This window comes from Antrostomus carolinensis, unplaced genomic scaffold (genome assembly GCF_000700745.2).
Source record: "Antrostomus carolinensis isolate BGI_N321 unplaced genomic scaffold, ASM70074v2 scaffold22989, whole genome shotgun sequence".
Taxonomy (NCBI): Eukaryota; Metazoa; Chordata; class Aves; order Caprimulgiformes; family Caprimulgidae; genus Antrostomus; species Antrostomus carolinensis.
Window position 1 is genome coordinate 116 of NW_010340953.1, and position 25,533 is coordinate 25,648.

Consider the following 25,533-nt stretch of genomic DNA (forward strand, 5'->3'; position numbering starts at 1 on the left):
AATAATCAAAATATTGCTGCAGCCGCTGGAAGGAAAGCCAGTACGGATTTTGAAAATACTCCATCTCCTCTCTGTGTCCTGACTTTCTGGGAATTGCCTGCGAGTGTCTGTTTCACTGCTGATACTTACAAATTTTAAGTTCGGATGAAAACAGCTCTGATTTTTGTGTGTAAAAAAGTTAACATACAATGGTAAACTTAACACAGTATATTTTTCCCAGTCTGTTTGTTTTATGTGGTTTTGGCGTTCTCTGTTATACGAATAACATTAAATAGGAAAAAGAGGGATGATAATATTGATTTTTTATTTTTTTTTTTTTTACTACTGTTTCGTCTCTCGTGGGCCTATGTGAGCTTTGCCTACATTAGTAAACTTTTTTGCCAAGTTTTTTATTCAATGATAATTGAACTATGGACCTTTATATTCATTAAAGATGCTGTGTTTGAGCTTCTTGAATAACACAAAAGATACTAGAGGAGAGGTTAGAGGAATGAGTGAAATTGCTTGGTCTCTATTTCATTTCCGTTGGTATAAATGCCAGCTGTCTCTCAAATATGAAATTATTTTTCTTTCATGTCTGCTCTTAGGCTAAAACAATCTGTTTGAAGTTTTATGTGAAGATATATATAAGACTTAAGTAAAATTAACTATACAATACCCCTGAAGCAAAGGGAATATAACTTGCATGGAGTTTTGATTTTATTCTTTCTAGAGCACAGATCACTCTATTACAACATTTCTCTTTGTTCTTGTAGCAGGAAAAAAAGCTTTGATCTTATTAAGTATTTCCAGGCATATAGTAGATGGAAGTGCTGGTACTGCAGGAGAGCATGGCTTGAAAATTGATAGCATGTGCCTGTTGTGGGTCAGAGGTGACCTTTATGAGCTTGAAGAGTTAGTAAATAGATGACAAATCATATGATGCTCCTATATCATGTTGCTCAAGGTTTTGATGGGGATTTTTTGTTTGTTTGCTTTTCCTTAACATCTCACTAGCTTTTAGCATCTTCTCTCCTAGGAATTCTGCAAGTTGGACTAAATTACTAATTTAAATATACAGGAGGAGGATATGTGAAGTTGGGGAGGTTGGTTTTTGTGTTGCAGTTTCTGAAGCACAGATTGTGGTGTGTATGCCAAATCTTTGTATGAACAGTACTTTCCCTGATGTTGGTATCTTATTGCTTTTATTTGTATTGTTTGATCAGTTAGTAGTTGATAGTATGTACCTCATTGTTTGAGGCTGAGATTTTTATATAGATTTTGGATATTGATATTCCTTGATACCTGCTGATATATATAAAACCTGATTTATTTACACATACAAGGCAGGTGGGAAATGGCCTGTAGAAAATGTGTGTTTTAAAATTTTTATTAAAAATGTTCTGTTCTTTTAAACTTCTTAAATTTGTAAGCCAGAAGAAAGCATACTATTAAGTTAAAAAACAAGTATCTGAGCACCCCCGTAGATGGTTATGTGTACAGTGGCATGTAAAGTAAAAACTAAAAAAATAAATCAGAGTTTTTTTCTATTAGAAGAGGTTCCATTTTGTCATTTCTCTAATTTTTTTTGGAGGGACACGTGAAAGTGAAAAGTGGTATTTTAATACAAATCCCTTGCTAAAGAGTAAAATTTTACTGTTAGGTGTAATAGGTGTTACAAAAAGATATATGTATTTAAAGAATCCTCACCAAATTAAAAAGAAAAAACATCTTAATCTGTTTTGTAAAGAAAATAAAGCACTTGCACTGAAATAGAAGATTTAGCCTGTTTTTTTTCTCTCTCTCTTCACCCCCCCCTCTCTCTCTTCCCCCCCCCCCCCTTTTTTTTTGTCCCTCACCTGTTGATGTATAGAAAACATTCTCAGTTTAGGGAAGACTTAAAAAATTTCAATATAGAACTTTTTTAAAAAAAAAAAAGTAGTTGAAAATTGCATCTACCTTAAAAGTTTTACCTTTTCTTCTCTTTCATTCAAGAGCTATACTACAGACACAAAAAAAATCAAAGCACCAATCCCCTATTAAAAAAAAGCTGCAAAAATGTTTAGGTTGAAATAGTAGCACAGATTTAAATTATACTTTTTAAACATTTTGATTTTATTCTTTTTTAAAAGTAATAATTAAGCAAACTTCTTCATTCACTGAGGCCTTTTCATTTAAATTTTGTAAAATGCAATAGTGCTAAAATAATATTTAAGTAGTAGAAGATTTACATCTTTGTGCATAAAGAATAAAATATAGACTTGAAAGATTTCTGCTTTTTTCAGTTCGCCTACAAGTTTGGAAATAAATTGGTTATTTGCTAAAGGTACTGTAGAATTATTTTTATATAGATTGCAATACAGTAATGTGTCAGTTATTACCAAATTAAATAATTATAAGGAACGATATTTATCATATTTTATTTCACTTATGACTACTATGTTGTATGAGAATAAATTTGCAAATATATTACATGTTATTGTTATGTTCTGCACATGGGTTAATTTGAGATACCAGTCTGTGTATGGATATTTTTAATTACTGAACACATACCTGTTTTTCTCTGCATAGGCTGAGATTTTATGGAGCCCTTTTCCAAGGTGGAGTTACTTTCACAGTAGATTTCTACAATGGCAAAAAGGGAGAAAAAAAATCAGCAAATATCTATAATTTGCATATATGTAATGCTTTGTGATTTTTTTTTTTTGTAAACAAGCTCATATTGGGATTTTTTTGAGAAAATGTTTTCCTTGAGAATTTTGAGAGTGTAAAAGGCTATTTATAAATGTGTTCTTATGTGTGCATACGTATACATACGTTTGGGCATGTGCATATAGAAGAATAAATACACACAGGTGTGAGAATATATGTGTATATTTGGGGATTTTTTAGTGGAGAAAATGCCCGTCTCGCAGCCGTCACTCTCGGAGTTATAGCAGAGAGAAACGTGTTAATAACATTGCATGATGCTTAGATGACATGATAGCATGCCTTTCTGTGGCTGTTATGCAATAAATAATGTACAAAGTCTTTTAACATCAATGTGAAATGTGTTCAGTTTGTAAATCTTGGAGCGACCAGGTGCTGAAAAGAACCATTCGGTTCTGCTTTTATTAGTATTGGGCCAGTTAGTATACGGGGAGAAAAGTACAATTAAAAGCTGCTCTGTGCCATATGCTGCCCACAGCAACTTGGACAAGGTCAAAGCTAACATTTGTAAGTCAGGACAAATATAAGATCATTTGGTAAATCTCTAGGGGTACGCGGCTGTGGACATTGAATAAAGAGAGGTAGTAAACACTGGTCAGCTGGATTATTTGTTTTGTGTTCCTTGCCCTTCTCTTTCCCCTCCCCATCCTGCTAAAAAACGAGCTACAATGCATCAGCCCAAGAGAGTTTTCCCTGCTCCACTCCATTGGGTCGAACTGTCAATCTGCTGAGCAGTGGTCCCCTGCCAGAAGGGTGTCTTGTCTGCAACAAGCTTTATTGATGCTTTAAAGTGAAGGTTATGTCCATTTCCTTGGGCAAATGAAAGCAGCGAGGGATGGGATCAGGTGCTGTATTGGACGGATCTATATTTCTCAAAATGTGAGCACCAAAGAGTATCACAGCCCGCTTTGCTCAGTGTGTTTGCTTTCATAATCACCTGCGTGTCAGAGTCTGTTTGCAGAAATATAATAGTCTATGTTGAAGGTACAGAAACTGAGAGTACTAGTGAGTTCGGAGCAGAGATAAACAGATGCAAAAGATAGCGTTACATCTACTGCTGCATCTTCCTGTCTCAGCACTGGTGATGGGGATTCCTGCCGCAGCTACAGCAGCCTTCTGAAATGCAGGGAACAGGTTAAGAAACAGGCTGATTAGTTTCAACTTTTCCATTTTCTGTTTTCTTACAAATCTGAATTTTATCAGGAATTTTTTGAGACTTAGTTGTATGCATCCTTTAGTAACAGCATAGTTTGAAGAGTGTAAGGAAGAGATTTTGCTTAGCATATAAAACATAAAAAGAATCTTTAAGCACTACATATTTATATTTATTTCTGGTATTGTTCCTACTGCTTTACCTTCTTTTTCCTCCCCTCTCTGCCTCATACTACAGTTTAAAAATCAAATCAAAAGAACAGACCAAAAGATTTCCATGTACTGAATTTGGGATTTCTGGTAAGTTTACCTGTCCCTTTTTAACATAACTTTAAAATTGTTATTTACTGGGGAAGCTAGGAAGTATTTGTTATGTGTCATTGCAGTGGGATTCTCATTTCAAAAATAACCCAAATAGGCATGTATAGCATGCCTACACTGCATAAACATTTATTTAAGATGGAATTCAATTCAAGGAGTTTGAGTTTTATACCATTCCTTTAAATTATGGTTGGATTTGCAGACAAGACTGATGCTGTGTTTCATTTTCATTCTGGGTGGTGAGAAGAGTTAAAATGTATGAACCTTTACACCTGCTATTGGAAACAAAATGTATGATTGAGGATATGGTTTACTGATCTTGTATGCTAGAGCTCTTCATTTTATCATCTTGCTTAAATATCAACTAAACAAGAATTCAGGGTGGGGTTGGGTTTTGTTTGGGGATTTTTTTAATTTTTTTTTTTTTGGCAGCTTCTGTCGTGCTGTAAAGAGGAGCATGGAAAACTACAATTACTGTTCTACATTCCTGAAGTTTTAGTCCATTATTTTGTCAGAAGTATAATAAACATGAAAACAAGTTTCCTTTTCCCAGAGCTGCCTTGCAGCAGAATTAGCTTTTGCCACAAAACCTGCAGATAATACACTGTAAAATTTTGCCACATGTACAAATCATTCGTCAGTGTGCACTTGCTTAGTGGATGACTGATGCTGATGGAATGTAGATAGGCTACTTAGCAGAGTTTACAAGCTGCAGACTAGCATATCCATCTCTACTGGTTTCAGAAAAATTCTGTCTCCAGCAGCTTGATAAATATTTTCCTGAACTTCCAAGAATTGTTAATATCTAGGTTTAAATGAGTAACATAATTCATAATTCCATAAACAGTGTGCATGATGGGAGCCTTGGTCTTGAGATAGCGTGAGCTCATCGGAAGTAAGGTTTGGTTGCTTTGTTGCTATTTTTTAATCTGCTTTTAACATTAATATTAAACATTGATAAATATTTAAGAATTTGAAACAGATTACAGGAAAATTGCCTGAGAGGAAGTATGCCAAGGAGGACCTTAAGTGTTGTGTACTTATTACATGCATTTATAGAATGAGACTTGGGAGTTTTACTTAGCATGAAATTTGGTAAACATAGATCTTCAGATTAATGTTCATGTTGTTGGCGCTTGTACTAGTAAACAGAAGCACACTGTGTAATCCTTTGATATGTTTTAGATATATTAGGTCCCTGTAACTTTCATTATTAGTGTTCATTATGTATGTTAACCACTAGGGCAGATTTCAGAACTGGATGATGCGTTTGTTTTGCTTAAACCTGATGTAGTACAGATAATGTCTGTACTCTCGGCTCTTCTGAAGTCAGCTCCCACCACTACCCCTCGGAAAAATATCTCAATTGTCATCCTGCTTTTCCCACTGGAGAAAAATAAACCAGTTCAGGGTGCAGAAGAGACCGACATGGGTCTCTGACTTGATGTCCTTTGCAGCTCATTTGTCCTACTTCCCTCTATGGAGGCTCTCTACCCTTCAGAAGCGCTGCAGCGTTAGGATTGATGTATATTCTAGCACAGCTCCAAAAAAGTTGAGTCCTCCACTTGATAAGTCATGTAAAAAAACTGATTTTGGCGTGCGTTTATCAGAAGGGAATTTCCCATTCATAATTCGAGAGCGTTTGCTTGTCAGCATGGAGACACATCCGATGCCTTCGGGTGGAGTGTGTTTAAGGGGATTAGAAGATGGGCTCCTCTTCTACCTGCTGGAGACAGCCCTCTTCAAGGAGACTCTGCAGACAGGCTTGACCTTTTAACAGTGTTCCTTGTCTTAGTGGGAATGTCAGCCAGGAATAACTGGTTTGATGCCTCCTGGATGTCACTGTTATCAGTTCAATAGCTAAAAGAGGCTGTCTTGAGCAGCCACGTCATATTTATAACTGCCTTACTCAGCTGTTGCAGAAGAGAAAGCCCTTTAACTAGGGCACAGACCAGGGAGCGGCTGCGCAGCCATGCGAGGCTCCGGTGGGCCCGCCCCGCGGGGGCTGCATGGTGCTGGATAGGGGTCCTGGTGCATGCGGGGCTTCCAGAGCGAACAAACCAGTTGCCGTCACACATCGCTTCTCAACTTAAAAATAAAATTTCATCCTTTTTTATCAACTTTTTTATTTAAAACCTTTGTATTTTCCATCTCATGGACTTCAGGTTAATCTTAGGAAATTTTCTCTTTTGCTTTTGTATTTTGTTTGTAGTAACACAACATAAAAATTATGATTAGGTCATTAACCAGAAAAAAACCTGGTGCTCATCTGCAGGTGATCAGATGACATCAGAGGCCTGGTTTTAATTTGTGGGTAGTTCTGATTGTAACTAAAAGAGGCTTGCTCCTTTTGTGGAATTGGCTGGCCATTTCCCCACATCTGGAGTTAATGAAGTCTTTGAGACCACATCAGTTGTGTTTTGCCGCAAGAACCCTTTGATCTGAAAAATCTAGACTGGCACAAGTGCAGCTTCATAACATTGCAGCTATGTTTTTGCAAGCTATAGTTAAGATACCAAAACAAGCAGAAACTATATAAAGTTATGTGTCTGTGCTAGGACTTTCATGTAGCTGTTTGGAAGGGCCTCTTTTACATTAATATAATTCATAACATTTTTATGATGTTAATGGCTTGTACATATGTACCTGTAAATGATACATTTGTAGGAGCTTTTCGGTTTTGAGATAGTGTTTAATCAGTTTTTATAAATCACCCAATTATGTAAAATGTAAAAATTTCAGTCTGAATCTTGAATTTACAAATCTCATTGATAATGTTACAGTTTAAAAGAAGTGTAATTCGTCATTGTAGGTGATTTTTCATTAATCAGTGTACATCTCCATGGCAGTGCTAAATGTCATAAAGCTTTGTTTCCACTGCTGGCCTGTGACAGTGATAGATTATCCATCAGCTATAGCATATGCTGTGTTATTCTGCACAACAGAGAACTTGTAAATTAAGCCAAATTTTGCCTAATACGCTTGCAATCTTACGAGTGCGAGTATTTACAATTTGACAGAGTGACATTTCTGTTAAAATATGTCTGAGGCATGGAATATACATGCATTCATCATATATAGTAAATACATATGTACTGTTAACATTGCTTATAACGTATTGTCATTCTGTCACTCAGGTTTGGTATGCTGCTCTATTTTACATTTATTCCATAAACTGAAAATTTGCAAGTAAAATATTGAACAAAAGCTCCCCGAAAGGCTTTCTTTCCTAAAAGTTTTTAATTTATTTTGATAAAAAAATAATATTAAAACGAGCATGCAACTAAAACTTGTAAGTTGACTCCTTTTTATCAGGTGTCTTTTTACCTGCTGCCGTTTTCATTACATGGCTCGTATCGCCAGCTCTGCCCTGGCTTAATTCCTTGTGCCCTTGTCCTGATTCCATCAGACTGTAGTTTGATAGGTTTTATTGAAATTCTGTTGATGTAAAACGAGTCTAAGAGAGTGGTAAATCAGTCCCTCTGATATAAAAGAGTGCTGTCTGCAGGCACATGCCCAGCCATTTGGTCTGACAGCAGCCGGCTAGAAAAGCGTTTGGGAGTGGGGAGGAGGGGTATTGGTATGCAAATAGCAGCGGGACTTGCCCACTTCACTTTCCAGATATCCCTATCAGAGCGGTCACCCCCGGGGAGAACAATGGCTCTCTTTGAGGGAACTCTGGCTTTTTTGTTGGCGGCTTGGTTTCCCTGGCCCTTCTCTTGCTTGGTAAACAGCATCCCAGATAGACAAGGGAGAGATGTGAATGTTGTAGAACCGTGCGTGTGCCTGTATTTGCATAGGAAGGGATGGACACATTCACTTTTGAATTTTAAGGCATAGTACACTTTGTAAGTTGTGAGCTTTAAAGTTTTAAAATTATTCTTGATATATGCATTTATGAAGCCTTATGTATTTACAAGTAAGGTGAACAATTGAAAAATAAAAATACCACATATTTAATTTGTGGCAAAAAAAGATGCTCTGGTTTCAATGTTACATTTTTATATTCTTTGCTGCTGAATTTAATTTCTCCTCCCCCCGCCTTTTTGGGGGGTTTTTTTGTTTGTTTTTCAAAGTTTATTTTAACACACACTCGTTGTAGGGCAATATTCAGTATAATGACCAAAATACTGGTATGAAGAAATAGCATCGCTTAGAACAACTGATGTTATGGGTAGAGTCCTTGAGTCTGTGAATACTAGCTTTGTTAATTTGACTTATTCCTGAATGTTCTTTGTATTTCTTCTTAGTCGCTGCAGTGAAAGACTTCAAATTACTATGGTTATTTGGCATCTTACAATTTTTAACTCATTAAGAAAATCAGTTGTTTGCAGTTTGAGAATGGTCATTCCAATGCAGTGTTACACTGAAAAAATAATTATGCTGGTTTTCTTTAATGCTAAGCCTGTGTGAAAATAATTTGCTTGATGCTGCAGTTTTAAGATTATTCCTTAGGACTTAACGTATTTTTTTTAAGACTATACAAAGGCGTGCAAGTTCTGAATGGATGAGACAATGGTTGCATTAAAATCTTTCCATTTGTCACTGGATGTTCTTTTTCTTTCTGATTGTTGGGATGCCAGCTAATTAAATATTCAAACAGGCATACAGTTGTTTTAAAATAAAATTTGTTTGAGGCCCAGTTGTTTTATCTTGGGTTTTTTTTTTTTAATATTGAGCAACAAGTCTGTGCAAGTCATGCACTTAGAAAGCAAAATCAGCATTCAAGCTTTTATCAGGCCACCTGGCTGAGTTGGCACACCAGAAAGTGTGTTGTTAGGATCATTCTCCTGTAGTTCCTCTGTACTGTGGCAACTTGCTAAAAAGCAAATAAAACAAGGGCAACAAATGCTGCAGCTTGCTACACTGTTCTTTTTTTATTTGTGCTTTCTATCTGTGTCTGTATGCTGTTATGGGTTTTTTTAATGCATGGCACCCAACTATTACCAACCTGCTTTTATTGCTCTCCAATATTTAGGTGTATGCACCATCCCCGAGTTCTGATGATTTCAACAGAGAATCTCCAAGTTACCCGTCTCCTAAGCCACCAAGCAGTATGTTTGCTAGCACTTTCTTTATGCAAGGTAGGTAAAATGACTTTAAATATATGGGTAGGTGTCACTTGTCCCTTAGGGAGGAATCTACAGTCAGCCACCATTGTACTGAATGCATGAGGAAGCGTAAAGGTAACATATTGTGCGAGAGCCTATGATTTTTATATACTTTTAAAACAGTTAGATGAAGGGAGCTGTCTGCTGATTTAAAGTTTTTCTCATGACATTAATTGCTGACTGAAATTTAAGGGGATTATACACCAGGCCAGATGGACAGAATCCCCCATCCTTTGATTTGTAGGGGCTTCAGAACAGCACACTGGAGTGATAGAGAAAAATGAGGTGAGGGCTTCTTGACTGTTCTGGAATTTAACTGTACAATATCAGCTAACAGTCTTAAGTTCTCAAAAGCTTGTATATCCAGGATGCCAAAAAAAGGGGGAGTTGCATTGAACAAAACGAGAGCAGAATTCATTTCCTTGGCCTCACGTCACACGATTAGCTTGTACTGTAGTCTGATGAGGTTTTGGAGCATATTGAAAGCGTAGTCTCTCGGTACAGGAATTTACAGAGCACTTCAGTTGGTGCTACAGAAGGAAAACTACATTGACACACAGGTTTTAGGCTTATGTAATGTCATTTCGGTTACTTAAATCTGCTATTATGAAATGGTTTTATATTCTTATGGAACTAAGATATTTTAGACTATAAATTCCTTATTTTAGGTTAATAGATGTTTTGCACTGTATGTTTATGATGATCTCCGCTTAGCCAAACTTCTCTCCTTTCCACTCCCTTTTTTCATTATTTCTTTCAGTCTGGAATTTTTATCAACCCTTTTGATATAAATCTGGCCTTACTGAAGGTCTGTGGAATTAGCAGAAGTACTTGGTATTTTCTCAGCTGTGGTTGGTTTGTGTTTCAGCTATAAAGCCTGTGTTGTTTTTTTGCTTTTTTTTAATATATATAGCAACAGTGTGGTGGCATGAAGACAGAAGATGCAGTATAAACTGATCACCATTTCCCTGCTGATGTTAATCTGAATAGCTGAATTCTGTGTTCTTTTAATAAATTTTGTAAATAAAAGTAGAACTCGGTACTCTTCTTCATTAAATGTATTTTTCTTATTTTCCTTTTTATTAAAAAAAAATAAATAAAGATGGGACCCACAATTCTTCTGACCTCTGGAGTTCATCCAATGGCATGAGCCAGCCTGGCTATGGTGGGATGCTGGGAGGCTCCTCTTCCCACATGTCCCAGTCCAGCAGTTACGGCAGCCTGCACACACATGACCGTTTGGTAAGATATGCAGCGCAGATTTATGTATTTGAACTTGTATATGGAGAGCTGACTTAAAAGAATTCCTTTCTTGTTTGCTGCTCATGTATGTTAGTTAAAAACGCAGTTGTCAGAAATCACAAACTTAACAGATTAATGTCCTTTTATTTATGTCTGTTATATAAGTAAAAATCTGTAGCTGTATAGTGGTCTGTTCAGAAGATGTACGAGTCCCTTTAATAAAAAAGCTTGGCGTTGTATATTTGGTATCTTAAATTATCAACATTTATTTAAAGACTATTTAATGTCTTATGTCTGTTTCTCTTCTCTTTAGAGCTATCCCCCACATTCAGTCTCACCTACGGATATAAATGCCAGTCTTCCTCCAATGTCTAGCTTCCATCGTGGCAGTACCAGCAGTTCACCTTATGTAGCTGCCTCACATACTCCACCTGTCAATGGATCAGACAATATTCTGGGTAAAAAAGTTCTTCCTGCTTTTTTTTTAATTTTACAAGAAAATGACATTTACGACTGCATGACGCACAAAATTAGTAAGATTTAATTTATGGGATGGTTGTAGATCAGGGATGCCGTACCACTGTGACATTTCTGTCCTCAGTATGACTGAGATTTTGCAGTCAGCCTAAGGCTCACGGGTTTATTTGCTTCCACAGACAAGCCTATGATCAGGAGATTGTGTCTGTCTAACTTAAGGGCAATTATCCTTCCGTAGTTTATGTGCATATTTGTATAGCTAGTTCTGGTGTTGCAGTTTTCAGAGCTGCTATATCACCAAGGTACTGTGCTGGAGAAAGGCAGGAAGACTGGGGAGCTTGATAAACTGCATCGTAAATTCCTCTCTTAACTGATACAGAGATTATTGAGTAGCCAGTGTGGTAGCCGGTTTAGTCTCTTTTGTGCTTACCTAGAAAGCCTGAAATATAGGATGATCATCTGTTCCTTGCACGTACTTGTGCATCTTAAGATACAGATGTAGAAGTTAAATGCTTGTAGATGCCCCTTGTCAGTTCGATATGATTTGCACTTAGTTTAATTTTAAGTAAATGATATTTAGTTAGAGTGACTATATTTGCTTTGATTCGGGAGTATCTTTTACACTCAGATCTTTAAACAGAACCCAGTTAACGAATCTGCATGGGAAATTCAGACTGGAAAATCCAAGTTTGCCACAAATTTGAAACAGCAAGTGTTGCATGATTTGGATTTTTGATGTGAATGGCTTATGTTCACGTTAAATACTTTTTTTTTTTTTTTGGCAGTAGAAGTTGATCATTAGAGAAAGGAAATTCACTTTTAAAGGGTCGTCTTCTACAATAAAGCAGATATTTCAGAGGACTCAGGTCCTTTCAGTGTTTCCAGTTGGCAGGGCTTCAGACCTCCTCTTGGCTTGATGGTGTGTGGAGCGAAAAGGGCACGCAAAGTTCCTGACATGCAACTAGGAGCAGGGTGACAGAAAGCTTGGTGGATAAGAGCTTTTCAGGGATTTTCTAAAATAAAGATGAGAGTACAACATGAGGAATTAGAGCAGGAGGAGCAAGGAGACACACAATGAAATATTCAGTGAATTTAGCTTTAAGAATTAATTAAATGTGCAGCACTTCAGTGATAACAGTTTAGAAATAAGCTGCAATAATATAATTTTCTGATTTTGATTTTCTTTTCACGTTTCATTAAAATTAGTCTGTGATCCTAGAAAATAATTTGTTTTTTTTTCTAAATGCTTTCACTTGTTGGTCCTTAAGTTATCACAGTGATACCATGTTTGACTTCAAAGAGGAGAGCATCTAAATTTAAATCTTAATTGTTTTAATTCAATTCTTAAGTATAATTAGAACTGATTCTGTTGACACTGACTTCCTCAGAATATCCTTTTAAAAAGTGGTTGCTCACCTATACATGATGAATAAAATAACAAAACTGAATAAAATTTCAGCTTTAAAAATAAAAGTGTTGGCTTTGCTTTCCCCATCACAGGAAACAGAGGAAATGGTGCTGGAAGCTCACAGACAGGTGATGCACTTGGAAAAGCATTGGCATCTGTAAGTAGCAGTTAGAATATTCAGATCTAGAAGATGTATTTTGATCATTGCATCCATTATTTAGGTGTTAATTCTTTTTATAATATGAAATCAGGAGTTTGCATGTATGAAGTTAAAATAATGTACTATGGTACAATGTCTAGGCAAATGTCTATAAAAAAGCAAGTGGAAAATACCTTTATTTGTAGAAGAGTCATTCTGACTTCCTTTTTTTCAGGTGATTGAAAAATTTAGGGCAGATACAGTTTAGAAAGTTGTTTAGATAAAGTAAAAGATAATTATAAAAAGCTTAACGGTTTGATTTTTTTTTTCCCCCTGTAGTATTCTAGTTAAAGTCAAATATTTTTAACATTACTCTTAGAGCAGATCCTGCCTCGAGTTTTAACATGTTTTCTCAGTGGCCTTATAAAACTGAGAGGTTTTGAATGCTGGGTTGTGTAGCTATAATTTATGGAACAGCCTTTAAAACGCTGTATATGCATAAAGTTTAAACTCTTAACTCTTGTTGGAATAATGTAGGTAATGTAAAGCATTGCAAGTATCTGTAGTCTGCTAAAAGCTCTGTTTTCATATGCATGCATACAGCAGTTACTTTTGCATCAATACAATCAGATGTACTTTTTATAAAACAGTGATTGGTACAGTATAGAAGAAATTTTGGAGTTAGAAGTGGTGGCTGGGTGAGCACAGTTCTTGTGTGTAGCAAGTAGGGAGACTGTCTGATTTAAAAGATAGAAATGACTACTTTGCAGCCCCAGAAGACCATTCCTGGGTTGGATTCTGCATCCCGCACCTCATACCAGTGAATGCAAATGTGCATATTGGTGCAGATCCTGTTACCCTTGCATCCCTCAGAGGGTCATATGTTAAAAGATTACCAGATCTGATAATGTCTGTAATGTCCATATTGGGTAGGAGAACTCTGACCTACTGACTTTGAGGAGGAAAATGTTGTCCCTGTTGCTTTTGGGGATTCAGCAAGTAGATAACAATTCACTGAGTCCAGAGGGCAGTTAACACTCTCTTTTTGTCTGAGACCTGTCAGAAGAGAACTGGAATCATTTTGACTCCTAGAAATACCAGTGCTTACATCAGGCTGTTCATTACTCTGCAGATGTATTGGGATGTCTGCTGTTCTGCAGCCTAACCAGAATTTCTGTTGTAACTCTTGACATGCTGGCCGGTTAGACCTGTGGGACTTAGTGACGTTTTCCACTGCTCTCCTTTTCAAAATTATTTTCTCATCCTTTCAGGTATTTTTGCCCAAGTCACTAGCTGAGAAAACCAGGCTGATGTTTTGAGGAAAAAATTCTAAATATATTGCGAGTGGAAGTCAGGGCAGAAATGTTTAATCTAACTGGTGGGTGGGCTCTGGTTGTCATAGAAACTTGTTTCTGTCATCCCGTGTTGTTGCTTGGCAGGAGCAGCCAGGTCATTCCATAAATCATTTCTGTCATAGCTGATGGTGATGCATTCCATCTGCTCTATCAGTGCATGCCATAGTCTGCACACTTCAAATCCCTCGCCTCATCCATCTGCTTCCCCCGCAACACGCGCGCACCCAGCACGCTGCTTGCGCTTGTTCGGCAAGGAGCACTGCTCACGGTTGTGGAGAGGAGGGAGGTGGTCTCTCCTGCAGGTGAAGGTAGCGCACGTGAATTTTGATGGCTAGTAAACCAAGAATGTTTTTCTGTTTGAAGAAAGTTTCATTTAAATGCTGCCATTGTCTTGACTTTTTTTTTCCCCCCTAAGACAGCGCTATATGCCTTTCTGTTGGGATTTTAAATGCTAGCACTGCAACTGTTGAGAGGAATTTCTAGTCCTAAAATTCTGTTGATGTACATCTCACAATAGGCCTTTCATGTGCAAAACATCAGAGGATACGACATTTGTTCTTCAGTTTAGGTATTAAAGACCATACAGAATAGTATGTGATTAAACATGTAAGGCCAGATAATACATTTGCAAAGGTTCTTTTATTTTAGGTTTAAGCCTGGATAATTGTGGTCTTAATCTCAGGGTAGGCAAGAAAGAGAATTGTACATGAAAGTATTTACACAAAGTTCCCAAAGCCCTGTGGATTATGCATTAGTTTGGATAATGAACTGGTACAGATAGAAAGAAAAGAAAATCTGGGTATTCGTGCCATTTCTAATGTGTTTCCCTGAACATTTGCCAAACAATAACCCTTTAAGATTGTGCCCATGGAGGGTTATATGGCAGGAGAAACATCTGGTTTATTTCATTGCCTAATGCCAAATCAAAACACTTGGTCTTTAATTTAGAGGAGATCAAACAGGAGGACTGTTTAACTTTGTTGATTATATCAGACCTCTTTGTGATAACTTATGTTTTGATTCCTACCTCAGAACTAGGGTAAAGGCCTTTGTACCGTCTCGGTAGTTAAATAGCCACTGGTCCCCTCACAAAAGAAAAGAAAATGTAGGGAAGTTGACTTCTAAAAGTAATTCATGAATTAAGTTTCTTTGTTGCTTTAGACTCAATAACATTAACATAACAAAGCCTAACTGAAATGTACACTGTAGTGTTTAAAAAATTGGACTAACAGCTCCGAGGTTTGGCTCTGCAGGCTCTCAATTGTGCAGCTTTTGTCTAAGAGCCTTTTCATTAGACCCTGGCATATTGGCACCCCGCTGATTGGAATGGACCATGACTGATAGGAGGAGGGGTCTCATTTGTTGCAGTAAAATGAGTCATGTTACCGTTTAAGCCTGGCAGAAGGTGTCAGGGTTGTTCATCATTGGTCATTTAACAGCACAGTGGCCAGGGACTGCATGCAGAATGAGTTCTGACCTCGTGTTTTAGTTGTAGCTTTGGTACAACATAGGTTTTCCATCATAGAAAATATAGCAAAGTAAAATCTGCAGGTAGAGCAGTGGGGAAAAAAAAAAACAATTTCAAAGGAAACTTCAAGGCCTTTGTTCTGACAGAATTTTAATTTTAATCTTATCTGTCTGGAACTCTCTACACTTCCCATACTGACACCCAAGATTTATTTTTATACTGATGTACAATGCATTCATTTTCTACAATGGTCTGAGGTAGTTTGTTCTTTTAAATATATTTTCTTTCTATCATATATGAAAAGGAGAAGGTATTTCCACTAAGAAACTGATGACCAGGATAGACCAGGAAGGAGCATGTGGTCTGTCAGGTCCTGGTTTTGTCAGTTCGGAAAACACAATATGCAACTTAAGCAAGTCCCAGTTTATAGTTAGCTAAATGCTGAAATGTCGTATTGTCTGTGTGAAGAAACATCAAGTGTACTACCTGTGAAGATTTTTTAACTGCAGTCTGATGGCTGACAAATCCTGATCTCTGCTCAGGTAAAACAGATTTCAACCAGTGACCTATAAAAATATGTTCTAAAGACCATAGTCAGCCTCTAAACCTATTCAGTTCCTTTCACAAAATGAATTTTCTAAGAATATTCAAATTTTAAGTTTTAATTAAAGCTTTAAGCATTTTGTCTTCTGGTTTTATCACGACTTTTTAATTACTTTAATGGCAAGGAGTGAATTGTTCCAAGTTGAGGTTTAGTATCTCAAGGGGGAAATTGATAAAGAAGAGAGAAAAATTGTATATGCTGCAATACCTAGCAAGAGCAACAAAATTTCAGATGGTTTTCGTTTGGTCCATACCAACAGTAACCAGAGCTGAATGCTTTCTTAGTGTTCTCTTGTGAAGGATTAATTTTTAGAAGATAACACGTATTGACTGCTAAAATCTTTTCTCTCTCTAAAGTTTGGGAAGTCATCATTCCTCTGCATTTTCCTAAAGTTTTGTTATAATTATCTGTGTACTGTTAACTCTTATGTATATTGTTCTTATTCAGTGATGAAAAGGCTATAATTTCTGCTGCTGTTAAAATAGAAGGAAGACCAGTTACACTTGTGCTGCTATCATATACAGGCTGTGCTTATTTTGACAGCTGCTTGAAAATGAAAGTTCTCTGGACATTTTTAGAGCCTTGACTGTAATAAAGCAGAGCCGTGATTGAAGGATCAAATTGAGGTTTTTTTAATCAGTCCAGCATCAAAAGTGACAATTAAAAGCATGAAAAGGAATCCTAATAGCTATTTTTTTACTCTGTATTATGACATGCATTGATATATAATCTCTTTTGTCTGTTGTTAGATTTATTCTCCTGATCATACCAGCAGTAGTTTTCCATCGAATCCATCAACACCAGTTGGGTCACCATCGCCTCTTACAGGTAGAGACTAGCCATTTGTCAATAACTTGTTTGCTGTTTTGAAAACATCCTGTTTGGAATCACAGTGAAATCAGCACTAGCTTCCTTGTGTAATTATTCCTGTATTTTGCTTATTTTTCCATTGTACAAACTCCAGATTTATAAATCCAGATTCTTAAATTTATTTTGTTATGAGCATTCACTTAAATCCTGGCAACTGGCTCTGAAAATTAGCTTATTAAAATAATCTTTGAAAACATCGAATGACTACATACTGTCACAGCTATAAAGATATCTGTATGGATCTGTACCACTGGAGAGAAATAAAGAGTGATTTGGTTGGTTGGTTTTTTTTAAAGCTATATGTTAAAAACTCTGTGTCAGCTTTCAGTGACAAACACAGCAGATGTGTGTTCCCTGTAATTAAAATACAGTAGGCTATGAGACTATCTGATTTTTACACAGGATAGCTTTTCATTCATATCTTTCATGAATGCTTTCATTCTATGGGAGAAGAATTTCTGGCATTTGTCAAAATGAATGCTCTGTATCGCAGCCACCTCTGTCACCTGTGCTTTGTGTGTTTGTAGTGTGAATGTGGGAAGAAGCATTCCAGTGTGGAGATGAACTGTGGGCAGCTGCCTACAGCTATTAGTGGGTAGTGCAGCTTTCACAGACACTGCGGCCTCAGCTGTCTAGTAAAAGTTGAACAGCTGTTCTCCATATAGAGAGAACTGTGAAAGCTCCATTGACTTAAATTTGTTGTTTAACAAAGAACAAGAATTACAAGCAAGATGATGTAACTTTAACCCTCTTCTTTCCCATAGTGCAATTTGTTAAATTATTTAACGTTTATACAACAGTCTGTTTTCCCATTCTCTGTTGTTTAGTATGTCCCTGCACACTCCTGGCCATCGGTGACTCTTTTGCCAGTGTTTTGCTTTTTATAAAAAAAATAAAATTAACTTACCATGAAAGGTATACAGAATGAGCTTAGCTGAACACTTTTGTAATCTAGATGAATAAATTAGTAAAGTTATTGCATACAAAATGCAACCATGTACGTATTTCTGTGAATCAATGTGTATCTATATATGCATTGTCACTAAGAAAACTTTCATCATTCATACTTCAGTCATGTTTGGTGGATGCTGTTCTGGTTTTCTGTGGTCTTAATGGATTAATTAATATCTGACATGGCATACCTGAGCAGCTGCTTAGGGCATTTTGTGTCTATAGCTGAAAACAACTTGTTGAATTGAGTAACAATGGGATTAATGGGATTTTTAATTTAGTCATTACAGTTGATAAAAAAATATTTTGTGTATCCTTGTACTGAAAAGCCAGATCAGACCAGAAAATTATTATTATTTTCTTTTTTAAGTTTAAAGCAAATATTGAAAATAGCTCTGTGGCTGGAAGAAATAAGTTCTGACATTTCCAAGTATTTGAATTTCTAAAGATCCCAATTGGTGTTCCCTGGTTAGATACCACACCTCGTTTTGTAAGCATGAAAGCAGTAGCTAATTTTTGGTTTTAGAATATAAATTTGAGGTCCCTAAAATTTGGGGTTTTTCTTTGCTGTCGATGCCTTTGTCTGTTGGAACCTGTATCAAATGTAAAGCTCTCTAAAATTTGCACTTTGATTTGTGTTCCTTGTTCTGCATTCTTATGGCTAAGACAGTAGTAGATACAAGCAAACTGAGGCGTAAACTTAGCATCTGCTTTACAATTATATAGTCCTACCCCACCTCCTTTAATTCCAGTGATACAGAATTTATCAAGCCTTTGGTAAATTGCTCCAGTAGTTAATTACCTTCATTTATGAATCTGGACTTTTATCTTTATTCCCAGATGAGTCACTAAGAACACAGTGAAGCACAATGTAAAGTAATTACTACTATATTTATTGCTATTTATACTCCTGGTAGTCATTTTCTGTCCTGACCCAAAAAGTTATTGCAGATAAAACAAATGTTTTATGTATACTAAAATAATATATTTTGGATCATTTTAGCCTTTATCGTGACTTTCCTCTTTTGTAGTTAGTTCTTTGTTTATTTAGCATTCTTTAAACTATTATAGATGTGACTAAGTCATAATTTACCTATCCTTTAATTGTAAATTACAGTAAGAGCGCTCTATATGCTATTTAAAACATTGAGAGAGAGTAGCTTCATGAGACATTCTAAGTATATAAGCTCATGTTTGACTCTTTGGATAATATGTTAAGGAATAAGGACTAACGACATTTTTTATGAATTTAAGTAAAAGCTTTGAGAACAGCATGATGAAAACTCAAAAGTATTATGAGACAACTGTGTGTGTCTCATCTTTCCTGCCCTCATTTAATCTCTGATTTTACATAAACATGCCCAGAGTTTAGCTGATTGCATCGTTTTAATGATTGTGTATATGTATGTAAAGTTTAGATAAGGATGTGAATGGTGGGAGCCTCGGTATTTTAAGAATCTTCCTCCCTGGGTCAGAGGTATTCAGAAGGGTTCATTTGGTTTTGAGGATGCAAACCCAGCCCTCTGCCAACTCCGGTGGAGTGTGTGTTTGAAAGGGGAGCCAGGGGATTAGTGTTGGGGAGACTCTGAGAGTAAGAACAATACTAGAGTGATTACTATCGATGACCCCTGTAAATCCTAACACTTGCCTGGATTATTTGTTTCTTCATGCTGCTATGTTGGTACTGTGCTAAAAGCTGCAGTTGTTAATTGCAGGGCTTGTGGTGCCAGGATGCTTTTTAACATAATTGGTGGATTTCATGCACAAACTTCTAAGAGGGGGAGTGGAATGAGGAAAGCAGGAAATCGGTGCCATCTGGCAACCTGCACAGACATGGAGGCAGTGTGCCACCGCTCAGAAAGAGCACCAGCGTTACTAGAGGTGTGATTAAAAACTGCAGGTTGCGGTTGTGGTGGCTGTCTGAGAGGAGAACGAATTGAGTGTTCTCTCCCTCCCTTTTCTTTCCTTTTCCTTTGTGAGAAGTCCCACTCAGAGTTTTGTTTTGGGCTAACATTAAGGAAATAGCACCTTTTTCCTTTTTTTTTTTTTTTTTTTTTAAAAAAAAACCCCAACAAAAAACATCCGAAACTCCTCAGACTGGATGCACAGATGTTGAGTCTATTTGCTTTCTTAACTGGTTGCTTTTCTGCTTAATATTAAGATGATGCTTTATTCTAGGAAGTAGTACACTCAATCCTGTTAGTAGTGAGCGCTCATTAAAGCCTTGGCTATGGTCTTGTCTCTAAAAATGGCGTTTTGACCAGAAAAAAATTTAAACATTACACTGAGCCAAAATATTCTAAAGTCATTTCATTAATGCTCTGCAAAGACAAGTAGGACTCCAAGCATTATTCCCAGGTCCAGGAGTGACAGTAATGTGGAGGGAGACTACAGATCCAGACCCAGAGTAGCTGTATGAAGTGAAAATTGGTAATGATAAACTTATTCACTGATGTTGTTATATGTTAAAAGAGAATTCCAGCACAGTTATGGCAGCTCTGGGCTTTTATGAAATTGGAGATGTTTGGGTTTTGTTGTTTTTAATTAGAAAAGAAATATTTAGGTATTTTAATAGCTATGCAAGCTGCACTCTTTTTGTTAAATAAAACCCTTTCTTTAAAAGGTAACTACTTGCAGCTCTCTGAACAAAGGAACTGTAATGTGATTAAACCTTTTCCCAGTTTTCCAGACGTACAGCTCTGGCTGTTATTGAAAGAACAAGCCCACGGGCTCTTCCTTTAATGAGCTGCTTTGGATTGTATGTCCATAATTTATTAATGTAATTGCTTTATTATTACATTTGTATGGCTGAAAGGAAGCTGTCTCTAATGGACATAGAATTTCATGTAGTATCTTTATAAAAGATGTGTTATTAGTTGGTGAGAAAAATGCATGTTGTACTACTTCAGACTTTGTTGTAAAAGTACTGCTTTGTTAGATACTGCAATTCACATCTAATTTTTTCTAAATTTTACATGGTGGTTAGGTATATTTATGTCAGATTAGAATGGATATATATTTGAATTTTCAGTGTAGAGGTAATATGGATATAATTGTCAATTTGTTTCACAGTCAACTATTCTTTAGCTGACAGTTTACCTTAAATGTATCTGAAATAACAAATGGGAATAACTTAGGTGTGTTTTTACTCTTCTAAACTTGGAATGCATTATAATCTAAAATGGTATATTGTAGAGCCAGGCAAGGTAAAGAAAGCTTTTAGATCTAGTTTTAAGTTTTCTTATTTAGTAGAGGGGTGTCATAAAAATGGTTTTCCAATTTTCCTTAATTCAGTGTCTGTTTAATTTCTTTAAATATTTTTGTTGTATATTTTAACACTATTAAAGATATCCCTACATATACTGAACATAATCTGAAGAAGAAAGAATTCAGCAGTCTTTTTATGGTGACACTGGAAGAAGGCAGGTATTTCGGATACAGTGTGTGTATATATTTAGTCCCCTTTTTAAATGTTGAAGTACTTTGAAGATGTCACTGCTTTGTCATTGATAATGTGCCTCACTCTACGGATGCCAGGATATAAAAATTATCCCTCAGTAAGGCATAATGAAGGAATTTGTCCTCTTTTGTATACCCATATGTTAGCTTACCTTTATGCAGAACATGTTGGTTTTAATTATGTTGAGAAGTACTGTGTCTCTGCTTCCCACTTATGCTGCATAAATCTGTGCACTAACGTAGACAATTTTGACAGGTGCCAGTCAGTGGTCTAGGAGTGGAGGACAAGCCCCCTCATCTCCAAACTATGAAAACTCTCTACACTCCTTGGTAAGAATTGTTGAAAGCAATATAGTACTTCTGACTTAAGAGTTGAAGACTTGGTTTTGTATAAATCCTGCATATCATTAAAGGAAACAGTAGGATAGCATTACAAATGAATTCTTTGCTAACAAATGGCCTGTTCAGTTGAACAATATAAGACGTGTAGGGTGTGTCTTTCACCATCTGTTCCTTGGGCATCAGGCTTCTGTGCTGAGGACAGCTGGTGCTAAAGCGCTGTTATGAGATTCTGGTACCTTTTCACAAATCCATAGCTAATTCTTATCTAAAGTTCAGTCTGGAGAAAAGATAAAGACTTCATGCCTTCGCATTTACTTCTCCTTCCCCCGCTCTCCCTGAAATGGTAGTCCCTTGGGCTTGTTTTCATTACACTGTCATTAAAGTATTAATATATTTTATTTGTAATTATAGGGGAATGTTAATTTATTAATTAATGAAACATTTAACAGAAGAACACACAGGAAGTAATCTACAGCACTGTAAATTTTCTTCTTTTGAAGATTCAGCAGAGAATTTAAGTTACTGACTTATTTCTTAGATCTCTGATACAGCAAGAAGGAAAGGGGAAAAATTTGAGGGAGGGTTTTGATAACCTGTTAATGTTTCTAGTTTCCACAGATGTAATTTCTTTTTTTCTGTCTAACGAGAATAAATTTAAGCTAAATCAGTTTTCTTCTCTTCAGTATTTTTGCAATTAAATATAATGGATATGTACATCGTAGAATCCTAACATAACTGCAGTGTTAAGTATTAGCCTTTCCTTATCTTAATATAATCAGATCTCTGTTGCATTAACTTGACTAACAATTTATTGCTGACATGCACATCAGCTGTTTCCTCACCTCTTTTTTGAATTAATCTTAACCTGTGCTTTGCTTCCTGTTCTGTCTTGACTTTGCCAGAAAAATCGAGTTGAACAGCAACTTCACGAGCATTTGCAAGATGCAATGTCCTTCTTAAAGGATGTCTGTGAGGTACTATTTCACTTTAGATGGTGCCTTTTTGTGTTTCAATTAATGCTTCCTTTGGATTCCCCATTCCGAACTTAAATTAGTGTAGCGTATGACCCATCTTTTGACTCCAACATTCTGCTGTTTCAGTTTCTAGAGAGCTGCAATGTCAGAATTAGTTTTGCTTTGGGGTTTTTTTGGTCCTTTTTTTTAAAGGAAAGTAATTTTAAGGCAGACTTTTCTGCAGTAACATACAGAACGTGCTTTTATTTCTGAAATACCTAATCTGTTTAAAGGTCCATTTTAGAAAATGATAACTTAAAGTTTTGTCCAGTTTTTTTGTAATACAGTTTCTCAAAAAACCATTGCCTCTTAATCATAACCAGCGTGGTGAGGCTGATTTTATGATCGCTCTTTCTCATCCTGTATTGGATAGCTTATTTTGTAGCACTTCCTTTTCTCTTGTTTATGCCATGAAATAGAAGCTGAGTACCATTAACCTTATAATAAGCTTCACTTTAAAAGCTGCCACCTATTTGTGGAATGAAAGCTATCTCAAGCAAAATCTCCAGATATCTTTTCTTTTTCCTGTTTGTTTGTAGTGCTGGTAGGTGCTTTCAGAGTCTTTTGATACCACATTTCATCTTCTATCTTTTAATGTCTCCGAGGTAGAAAATGTTACAGGATAATGAGTCTGCAGAGCTAGTCAGTAATGACTGTTACTGTCCCTCTTAAATCCCAACAGCAGTCTCGAATGGAGGATCGCTTGGACAGACTTGATGATGCCATTCATGTACTACGAAATCATGCTGTGGGGCCTTCAACAAGCCTATCAGGTGGCCATGGAGATATACATAGTTTATTGGGACCATCTCACAATGGGCCAATTGGAAGCCTGAACTCAAATTATGGAGCATCTAGCCTTGTAACAACCAACAGACAAGCATCAATGGTAATAATATTTTTAAACATGTATATATTTATGCAAAGCAATTACAGCTGATGCATTTAAATTATCAGAGAGCCTAGTGAGTTAAAACTGGACTGTAAGATTAATATTTATCAAGAAGAAACTACTCTTGAGATTCTTGTAGAGGAAAAGATGGCAGACAACTTGCACCTGCTATGGGTTTCCAATTAGGATGTTGGTGTGGGGGTGGGCAGAAATGAGAGGGAGGAGAAAGATGGGGAAACTTAGACTTTGGCCTGGTCAGTGGTCCATAAAATCCTGCTGTGACCATATGCAGAAAGCTGAAACTTTATGCTGAGAGCATTTCAGCTTATACATGCATTTTTTCCAGATGTGTAATAATTGGCAGAACAGTTTTCTCCTTGAAATGGTGAATAGGGAGATTGAATGGGAAAAGCAGTCAAGAAGGACTGAATTTCAAGTGTTCTGGTCTGGAAAAGCTGTTTATTGTAAATTGGAACTAGTCTTCAATAGCAGATGCTGGCAGAGGACTGGGAGGAAGCTGTTGGAATGTTGGAACCACAGTGTGCGCAGGCTCAAAATCTAAACTTTTTTTTCTAAATGAAAAGGAGTTTGAGCACAGCTGTAGTGTAAGTAACAATGAAGAGGAAACAACTTTTAGATTAATCCCCAAGAAGAGTGAAATAATTCAATCCATCCCTTTTAGTTTCTTTAAAAATGTGGCCTGTTCTTAAAAAATGTAGTTGAACTTTTTGTAGATCAGAAGTATGTTAAAAGCATTATACAGTAAACAATCTATTTGTAGCATTCTTAACTTCACTTTTTCTTCCTTTTCATTCCTCCCTTCTCAAACATGCTTAAAGGAAAAAGATCTTTTTAAAATGTGCTTATTTTAGTGGTGCCATGTGTTTGCATGTTTACAGCATAATTTTAAAGACCAGTTACATGCTGTGAAATTTTCTGTTATAAAACAGATTCACAGCTGGGTGCTGTGTGATCAAGGCAAAATTTCACCTATCATCAAAATAATTAGGTACCCCAATTGCTGAAGGGTTTGTATTCTATAAAACAGAATTAGTTCCAGGCTCTCCCATTTGCACGTCACACATCCATTTATATTAATTTGAGAACCACTGCAGTAAACATCAAAAAGGACTGGTTACTTTCTATAAGCTGCCTATGTCTGGGGGTTTTTGGGGAGGGGAGTACTTTCCAAACACATATCCAACTTTAGGTTCCTATACAAGTTCACAGTTACTTCTTGTAATGAAGGATGTGATGCATAAATACTTTAGAATTTTTTTTTAATACTGCCTCATATTTAATATTTAAAGAATACTGTTAAAGGGAAAGTTTTACTGAAGACTGAAATTTATTCATACAAAGGAAATATTTTTTCCTTAGGTCTTAATGATGTGGGCTAAAGTGAGTGACTGGAATTGCAGTGACAAAATTGTTTTCTGACTTGTGGAACCTTCCAATACTGCTAAGCCAGATATGGTCAAATACAGATAGTGCCAAAATGTACATAAAAATCTCTGCTTCTCTTTTAAACTAAGCTATGAAAAATACTTTATCAACTCAGTTTTGATTAAAATAGGTGACAGTGGAAAATGGCTCTCCAGAATGAATAAAGGTTCCTTGATCGGCTGTAGTTTAATGTAGTTGTGTAACTTCAATGTAATATAGACTTGATTTATCATCTAACAATTGATCTGCCATTTTGATTAGGAAAATAATAATAAAAAAAATTAGCTTTTCTATTTCACCCTCACTTGTGTGAAACAAGCTTGCAGAACAGTTTTAGCTTGAAAAGTGAGTCAGCTGAAGAATTCCTTGGATTAACCTTAATTTTGTTACATCAGAATAATTGGCTTCAACAAAAGGTGTCCAGTCATGGCCTTGCCCAGTCCCCAAAGAGTGGTGCCCTTTGACATCATTTGTGATCGCAGGAACTCAGCATGACTTAGGATGGAGTCCTGAAATATGTACAGAGCAGAGGTTGGCACATCTGGCTGTGGTGAAAACTCAATGGTTTATTAGTGACGGTTACATGTCAGTAATG

The 25,533-nt window shown here is 36.4% G+C and overlaps 1 protein-coding gene across 1 annotated transcript; it reads left to right on the top strand.

Moving 5' to 3' along the window:
- Nucleotides 1–9,144: 9,144 nt before the first annotated feature.
- LOC104531456 (transcription factor 12) lies at nt 9,145–23,489 on the top strand (the record flags this gene model as incomplete). Its single annotated transcript, XM_010176342.1, has 8 exons — nt 9,145–9,245; nt 10,375–10,514; nt 10,828–10,972; nt 12,492–12,556; nt 16,715–16,793; nt 21,502–21,575; nt 22,490–22,561; nt 23,283–23,489. Coding segments are annotated over exons 1-8 (810 nt in total), but the record flags the coding sequence as incomplete, so codon positions are not given.
- Between the last annotated feature and the right edge of the window lie 2,044 nt (nt 23,490–25,533).